The sequence below is a fragment of the Asparagus officinalis genome, chromosome 1, assembly GCF_001876935.1.
Source record: "Asparagus officinalis chromosome 1, Aspof.V1, whole genome shotgun sequence".
NCBI lineage: Eukaryota > Viridiplantae > Streptophyta > Magnoliopsida > Asparagales > Asparagaceae > Asparagus > Asparagus officinalis.
Window position 1 is genome coordinate 21,376,743 of NC_033794.1, and position 8,415 is coordinate 21,385,157.

At 31.2% G+C, this 8,415-nt stretch overlaps 1 protein-coding gene across 1 annotated transcript in view; it reads left to right on the forward strand.

Moving 5' to 3' along the window:
• The window catches only part of LOC109831707 (mitochondrial inner membrane protein OXA1-like), a 23,061-nt gene extending 14,735 nt beyond the window's left edge, over nucleotides 1–8,326 (forward strand). Inside the window, exons 4-10 of the mRNA XM_020399094.1 lie at nucleotides 2,411–2,455; nucleotides 2,635–2,693; nucleotides 4,126–4,201; nucleotides 4,935–5,066; nucleotides 5,889–5,996; nucleotides 7,708–7,762; nucleotides 7,854–8,326. Coding sequence (XP_020254683.1) covers nucleotides 2,411–2,455; nucleotides 2,635–2,693; nucleotides 4,126–4,201; nucleotides 4,935–5,066; nucleotides 5,889–5,996; nucleotides 7,708–7,762; nucleotides 7,854–8,089 — 711 coding nt within the window. The 3' untranslated portion in view covers nucleotides 8,090–8,326. The remainder of the gene's footprint in view (nucleotides 1–2,410; nucleotides 2,456–2,634; nucleotides 2,694–4,125; nucleotides 4,202–4,934; nucleotides 5,067–5,888; nucleotides 5,997–7,707; nucleotides 7,763–7,853) is intronic.

The following is an 8,415-nucleotide window of genomic DNA, read 5'->3' on the forward strand; positions in this document are numbered from 1 at the left end:
TCACCATGAATTATTTAAATTGAAGAAAACGTTGGTAGTCTTCATATCAGATTTCTTAGGATTAGATTTTAATCCATATTCTGAGCTATAGTCATGAAATAAAGTTACACACACATACATTGCATGTGGTCAAATAATCTTGATTGTTTCTTTTGAGTTTAGTTTTATTATAATTGGGTTGCAGAATGTTTATGGTTATCATAAATATAATTAAATTAAAATTATCGGATATCTTCATGGGTAAAATCTTGTTGGCTTTAATCTTAAAAAAAAAGGATTCTTAAAAATACCATTGTAAATAATAAACCCTCCATCCGACAAACGTGTGTACTGCATATGAAAATGAGCAAACTATTTAACTTGTGCACCACAATAAATTAGTGATGAAACCCTAGTATAGTGTGTGCACTTTGCACATGGAACTTGGACATACTTGTTTTATATTCCGAGTTTTTTTTTGTTGAGAGGAGAATGATGAAGTGACTCAGAGGAAAAAAATAAAGATTAAAAGTAAAGCATGAATAGTAACTTATTTTCTTTATAATATTTCCTCCATTTCCTTATTTTGTTTATCAATTTATGCATGAGCTTTAGTATTAAAATATTATCATTTTCAATTGATGGAAGAAAGAAACTCAGCTTCATATAGGATGATGATAATAAAAGTTGTATGGAGTGAATCGAATCCACTAAATTAAAGAGTTCATAACAATTAATATCGTGCTTTTCTTATCTGTTCAATCTCAACTGGTAAGTAGAATAAGGAGTCTTCAATGTGTATAAACCATCAACACAATATTTTTAATTTATTTTCTTAAAAGCTTTATTTATTAATTTAGTTTTAATAATGAGGTTTTTAATTTTTTATCACAATTTTTTTGATAAAAACATTTTTTATATTTTTTCATTAGACATTATTTTTATTAAACTTCTAATATGGAGTTCATTTTTGACAAAGTTTTTATTCCTTAATAATTCATCAAAATATTTTTAATATATTTTTTAGTAATGAGCTTAAATTATATGTATAATTCGCCAACAAACTATTTTTCTCGTTGTCTTATCAATTTCAGTATTTTAATAAGTATTTAATCATGGTACAAACTTTTTAGTGAGGAGGAGGCAAGAGAATCTATATTGTACAGCTATAAACATAACATTTGATGTATTCCTATATGAGAGGAGGCTATAGGAGGATATAGGGTTAGGAAAAAAATTAAAAATTAAAATTTATGTTTTTACTGAATTTTATTTACTTTAAAAATTTGTTTGGTGGTTTTTTTTCTTTTTGAGAGATGGAAGTAGTATTAACAAAATAAATTTTCATGTTGTATTGAAACGTGAGAGTTTTGCCCCATAAATCTGAAGCATAATTTTAGTAAAGAAAAATTATGCATAATATTACTAAATAAAAATAATATTCAATCAAATATGCAATACTACTAAAGAAATATAATAAAGGTAATAAAACATGCCTATTGAAGGAGACGCTAACAAAATAGATTCTGAAATAAAATTATGCATATACAAGCTAGTATATACAAATATCACCATTGAAACAAATACACGGTATTACTAAAAAAAACAATGAAGGCAACGGGACATACATATTGAAGGAGATGAATTTGCTATGAAAATCTATGTAATTTCTTATTTTTTATATATAGACATGAGATTTTAAACAGGAGGGAGTAACACTTTCAAATAGGGAAAACAATTGAAAACCCCCGATTTATGCTAAAATTTAATCCATTCACGTGGGTATTATTTTATATCCAAGGAATCAAATCTTAATATAAGTTTTAATTATATACTTAAATCAAATATGACGAGCTTATAACGTATACAAGTACAAAGATAACCTAGTTAATAGTATTAATCTTAATATATTTTAATTAAGATAACCTAGCCAATAATATAAATCTTAATATAATATAATTTTTAATTATATAGTTACATCAAATATGATGAGCTTATAAGTTTATAACGTATACAAGTACCAAGATAACCTATCCAATAGTATAATTTGATGATGAGCACACACACACACACACACAAATATCAAGAGATATAACCTAGACAACAATATTGGAACCATTTTATTCACATAAATATTATCAAAAGTACATATTATTATTAGAGTAGGATAGGATATTGAAGTTTATACCAATTAATTAGAAAAATTAAGATAGGATAATATTGTAATATCTAAATGGGCTAAGGATATTGTTGTCTATGAAAAGTTTTTCCCAGCTCCCACTTTTAAAGATCCCATTTTTAAAGGGAGTATGATATATAGTCTTTGTAGCATCTGGTTTAATTCTTTTTTGTGTGCCCTGCAATTAAAACTCTCTAAATATAAACATATATTGTTTGTAACCATTTTCACTGACTTATTTTTTGTATATAGGCTATGAGACCGGAGATGGAGGCGCTCAAGGACCAAATGCAAAATGTAAGTTGTCTGCATTCTTTTACATATAAACTTCTGTAAGAGAGATCTCAGAGCTGCCACATAGTTTGGAACTATGGGTTTTCAGTCTTCTCTTGGAAAACACTGACATAGATCATGTTCTTTCATACTTTTTCTATATATAGTTCATTTCCATTAATCAATACTTTCACCTGCTGCAGTCTATGGATCCACAAACTATGATGGAGAATCAAAAAAAGATGAAGGCATTGTTCAAGAAGTATGCATGTCATGAGAAATATCCTTTTCTTCTTCAGATTTGTTGAGAATCTGTCAAGCAGTAGTTAGCAGTACTTGGTTTGGCATTGTCCTTCTTTGGTCTCAAGAATTTTTTAGATCACAACATGATTTAGAGTTGTTTAGATATTTTTGAAGTTGAAATAAATATCTAACTTCCCTTCAAGATGAATTCCAAATACTGGACTACTAATTCTGCAACAACCCATTATATCATCAAGAAACACACTATCCATTCTCACTTGGACAATATATGTATATACATATATATACATATATAAATACATATATATAGAGAGATATATATACATATATGTATATATATGCATATACATTTATATACATATATATGTATATACATTTATATACACACATGTATATACATGTATGTGTGTGTGTGTGTGTATATATGTATGTATATGTGTGTGTGTGTAAATTATACACACACATGTATACACACACACACACACATACATACATGTGTGTGTGTGTATATATATACACATATATGTATATATATATATATATATATACATTCTTATATTTAAGAGTACTACTGCATGTACATTGATACTAAATGGTGAAATTATGCATTCTTATGGTTGATTGTGACAGACAAATCAGTCGTTAGATATCATCAGTTAGATTTTAAAGGAATTATTGATTGTACCATGCTATCTGTATCTGTTACATCCAAGGTTTTAAATGTCGGCCGACATGTCCGACATGTCGGCCGACATATCGGTTTGAGGGCTTGACCGACACGACATGGACGTTTTCAACTCGTATGTCGGTTTTTAGGACCAAATCGAAAATATCAGGGTCATATCGGGCATATCGGCCTATTTTTTAGCTTTGAAAAATCGGCCGATATGGTACTTTTTTTTAAGATCTGTTTTTTGTTATCGGGTTTGGGTTTAGTGATAAATACCCAAACCCGTTTGACCCGTTCTCATGTTTAAGGGTTTCTTATGAACCCGATAAAAAGAATGTATGAACCCAAATCCATATATTATTTACTTTTTTATATGTTTAGTCTATAGAATTTATAAAGTATGCTTATATTGAATTTATGAATGCTTAGATTACATTTAGGATATGATATTATACATATGCGCACTACCCGATATGGCAATCCGATATTTAGTTAATGTCCCCTGATATATCCCCGATTTCCGCTATCCGACATGGATTTCAGCCATCCGACATGAACCCGATATCCGACATTTAAAACCTTAGTTACATCAGACATATCAATCTATGACTTATTTTACTATTTATTTTTTTAAAATTGTTCAGTTTCAGTTACCTACATGAGTATCTTGATATCTTCCAGATTAGATTGCTTGTGGGGATTCTTTAGGGCAAATGTTCTAACTGTTTTTGTTCTTCATCTTATTAACTGGTTGCTGAAGGCATGGGGTTACTCCATTTACTCCACTGAAAGGTCTTGTCATCCAGGGCCCAGTCTTCATCAGCTTTTTCTTGGCTGTAAGTTCACTATATCCATGATAGTCAGTTTTCCCTCTTAAGGTTATACAAGCGTTATGCCCATGCTCGCATGGGTGATTTGGCTTTTTTATTTTTATTTGTATGTATAATATATTTTCTCTATGAATTTCTTTTTTGGTTATGGTTTTGTTTCTAAAAAATTGAAACTACTTCCATTAAAAATTTTAAATTGTACTGAATTTGTTTTCTTAGACTGTTGTTCCTCCAAACTAAATAATTTGAGCCAGAACTTTTTTCTTCTTATTATGGAGATACAAACGTGGATAACTTTTATATCAAAATTTTAAATTCAAATTAGATGACTTAACCACCAATCTCTCCTTTAGAGTATCCCTCATTTTCATAATATTCTCAAAAAAAACCTCAATAAGTGTGTGGATGATTAAGATTACTAAATATTTAGTTATAATTAGAAATTTCTAATTATAGATAGATTTAATTTGGTTAGGATTCTAATTATGGATATAAAATACCCATCATATAAGAATTCTAATTTAATATTAAAATAACATATGATACACGTCATTGTTTGATGCTTGAGGAGTACCACCAATATCTCATTGTATATAAAGGAGGGATATATGCATGTATGCATGCAAGCATGTATGTCCTCTGGTGTTTAACTTAGGATTCATGGAGTCTGTGAAACAGCAATATACCATTCATATTCTTATAGAATATTGGATATGCTAAATGTTTCAGTTTCTTGTAGATCTCAAACATGGTTGAGAAAGTTCCATCATTCAAAGGTGGGGGAGCATTCTGGTTTACTGATTTGACCACCCCAGATCCCATGTATGCACTTCCTATATTGACTGGGTTGAGCTTCTTGGCAACAGTGGAGGTAAGCAATTTCTTTTATATTTTTTATTTTTACTGTTTGAATTAATTGATATATGACTTAAATATATGTTATGTGATTTTTATTTTTAATTAAGTGGGTTGTATCCTTGTTTTACTGGTTATATCTTCATCTTTGCATTGGAACGAAGTTATTGAGTGTCTTTGTCACAGTCGGCTTTAATATGTTGACATGGAGTTAATTTAACATTTTGGTGAAAAGTCAACAATAACTTTTGGCATGGAGTTAATTTATCAATAAATATGAGCATGTATCAGCAATTAGGGCACATGTAATAGAAAAAATTATGTCTCTGTTCCAGAAACCTAAAGTAGTGGCAGCGGATTGAATAATAGGGTCAAGTGTTCTGTATTAATTTTCTCCCAAGGAGAATAACATACCATATTGGTGCTTCTAACCTTGAGAAACTGAAAATTTTGCTTTCTGATGGAGTTACTCATGAACCTTTTGGCTTTGCTCATTGTCAGCATTAGACAAGAATGCATTTGTTACTAGGTGCAACATCTTCAGTTCTCATCTTTTTCAGCTCAGACTCATAGTTTCCTATAGTCTTGAACAGTCCTAGAAGGAAAGATGGGTTACGGGTATTTCGTTATTTCTTGTTTTACTATTACCAAATACTTCGTAATTCAATAAATAAATCATATGATTGATTTCTGTAAGAAAAACTTAATATATGAAGGTCTTTACTCTTTAGTGTTGTTACTATGTATATAATACTCTGTGAATCTTTTTTTATTTATTTTATATCTGATTTAGTTTCTGGTGTATGCTGAAAGAGACCTATTTGGTTGCATTTTTCAGTTGAATATGCAAGAGGGCATGGAAGGTAATCCTATGGCAGGCACTATGAAGAAGTTTTCTAGAGGACTTGCTGTTGTGACAATTCCTTTTACAGCGAGCTTCCCAAAGGTATAAAACAAGAACTTCTGGACATTAAAACTAAACATATTCTAGATTGCTCCTCTTATCCTCTTTAATTCCGTAAATATTTCTTCTGTGATTATTTCTTGTTCTAATCGTGTCGAACTCCTCAAATACATCATGCTGGAAATTTTCTTCTGTAGTTGCTGCGAAGAGGTTTGCCGCCTTTTATTCCGCTCTTCAAAATTATAGGATTTCAACATTATATAACCTCTTTGCCTTATATCAGTAGATTCAGTACTTTTTGTTTGTTCTCATATTGTATTTGATGTTATCAAACTTTTTTTTAGTTTCCTTTTTAAGGAACAATTCCAAGCACAAAAATTGGAATTATCATGACATTAGTATCCCTTAGTTTCATAGTCATGCTCATATCTATCCACCCATTGGTCTAATTTAGCAGTGCTTCCACAGCATCAAAGCTGTTAAAGAATCTTTGCAGTCTCTAAACTCATCAGCCATACACATCCGTGACTAAAGTTAGACTCCAGTGCTAAAATTACAGGTTCTGGTTTTCAGACCCAGCAATTACTTCAAGATTATTGCATCAAGCAAAGAACATTGTAAACTATAAGTCTATAACCTACTCTGTCAAGGCTTTTTGGCATATAATAAGTCATTAGTTTTCTGCATTTTCTCACATATTTTTGTCAAGGTTGGTTTGGTGTGAATCAACATGCTCCGGTTGTGAATAATATAGTTGAAAGATTCTTAGCAACCCAAATATCAGATTTGCGACTATTTTTTGAAATTGGACGAAAGTCTAGAATTCATTTAGCCTTTTGTTTTATTCATTTTGATATACACAGGATGGGAGGTATGTTGAAAAGGTATGGAGCTTGTGAGTTTGAACGAGGAAGAAAATAGTGGTTGGTCCGTACTTTTCAATCCAAACATGTTTTTTTGTGTCATAGCTTCTCTATTACTTGAACTGGCTGATGCTTATAGGTCAATATTGGGGTAATAGTTTTAATAGCAATATTAAAATATGGTTTAGTACTGAACGTCCTTAATATTGCCAGCTAAAATGGATGTCTTGTACTAAAGACATAAAATGAAACAAAGAATAATATCTTGCAGAGAAGAGAAATTACAGAAAAACAAATGGAAGAGGGAAAAGAAGGAAGAAAGAGAATAAAACAGAGAGCAGAAAGGAGAAATAACTAATAAGTTGCCATGAGATTTCGTGTATCTGATGCATGCTGGTCAAGCAGACACAAAATCAAACCCACATACACATGATACATATATAGACATGGCCACTCAGGTATTGTTTCTTGTATCCTAGTTTTGATAAATTACCAAATTCAACACCCATCTTATTGGATCGATGTTTTCTCTGTCGCCCAAATCGTAGTTGGATCAGTGAAGAAAGTTCACATCATCCTGATCAGGACTCATTCTTCATTTTCTTGTATACGCAATCTGATGGTGACTCATTCCGTGTATGTTTGCTAAAAATGAAAAACTCAAGCAGCTTGGCCTTAATAGGGCAAAGGTACATAGATTCCTCAAATATTTCACAAATAATATCAAAATGTCTACCATATCTTCTATCTAGACACATGTTTTTCATTTTACTGATTCACCTTGACACTTTGACGAGCCTGTTACTATGGTATACTGCTCACATTCTCTGCGCATTATAAGTCGATTTATTTGGGCTCTTCTTAATTTTTTCACTTTTTTTTTTGGCCAGGCAATCTTTTGTTATTGGATTACATCAAACCTTTTCTCCCTTGTTTATGGTTTCGGTGAGTTACATTCATAAAAACTAACAAATGATTTCATCCTTCATTTATCCAAAAGTAACTGATTATGATGATACTTTGAACTTTGAAACAGTGCTCAAGCACAAACCAGTGAGAAAATTCCTGAATCTTCCCGATATAAATCCACCGTCAGATCCTGCACCTGCCTTCTCTTTTGGCGGACTGAAGAACCCTAACACTTCAATCTCAGCCGGAGAATCTGAGCCTATCAAGGCGGAGCGAAGAATTTCTTCATCTGCTGTTATGAGTCAAAGGATCAGGAACCTCGAAAAGCAAGTCAAAGGTAGGAACAAATCAAAGAAAAGGTGAAAAATGTTGTGAACTAGCATTTTATATATTTACTTGAAAAGGATCAAGGAACAAACAATCTTTCAGTGATGATATTTATGCAAACGCTGAAAGGTGGACCGCAGAATACTGTAATCAGTTATACCTGGACTCATTTTTGTTCGATGAGTATCTCATTTTTTCTTGAATAAGTTCTGTTGACATGTAATGTACTATAGAACAAAATATATTTATTAAGGGCCCTATGAGATGAACGCTGAAGAGACAAGGTTCTTGGGATCCTTGGAAATTTCCACTTTATTCTGTTGTAATATGGTGTATAACTATTTGATTTTCCTTAATGGCAG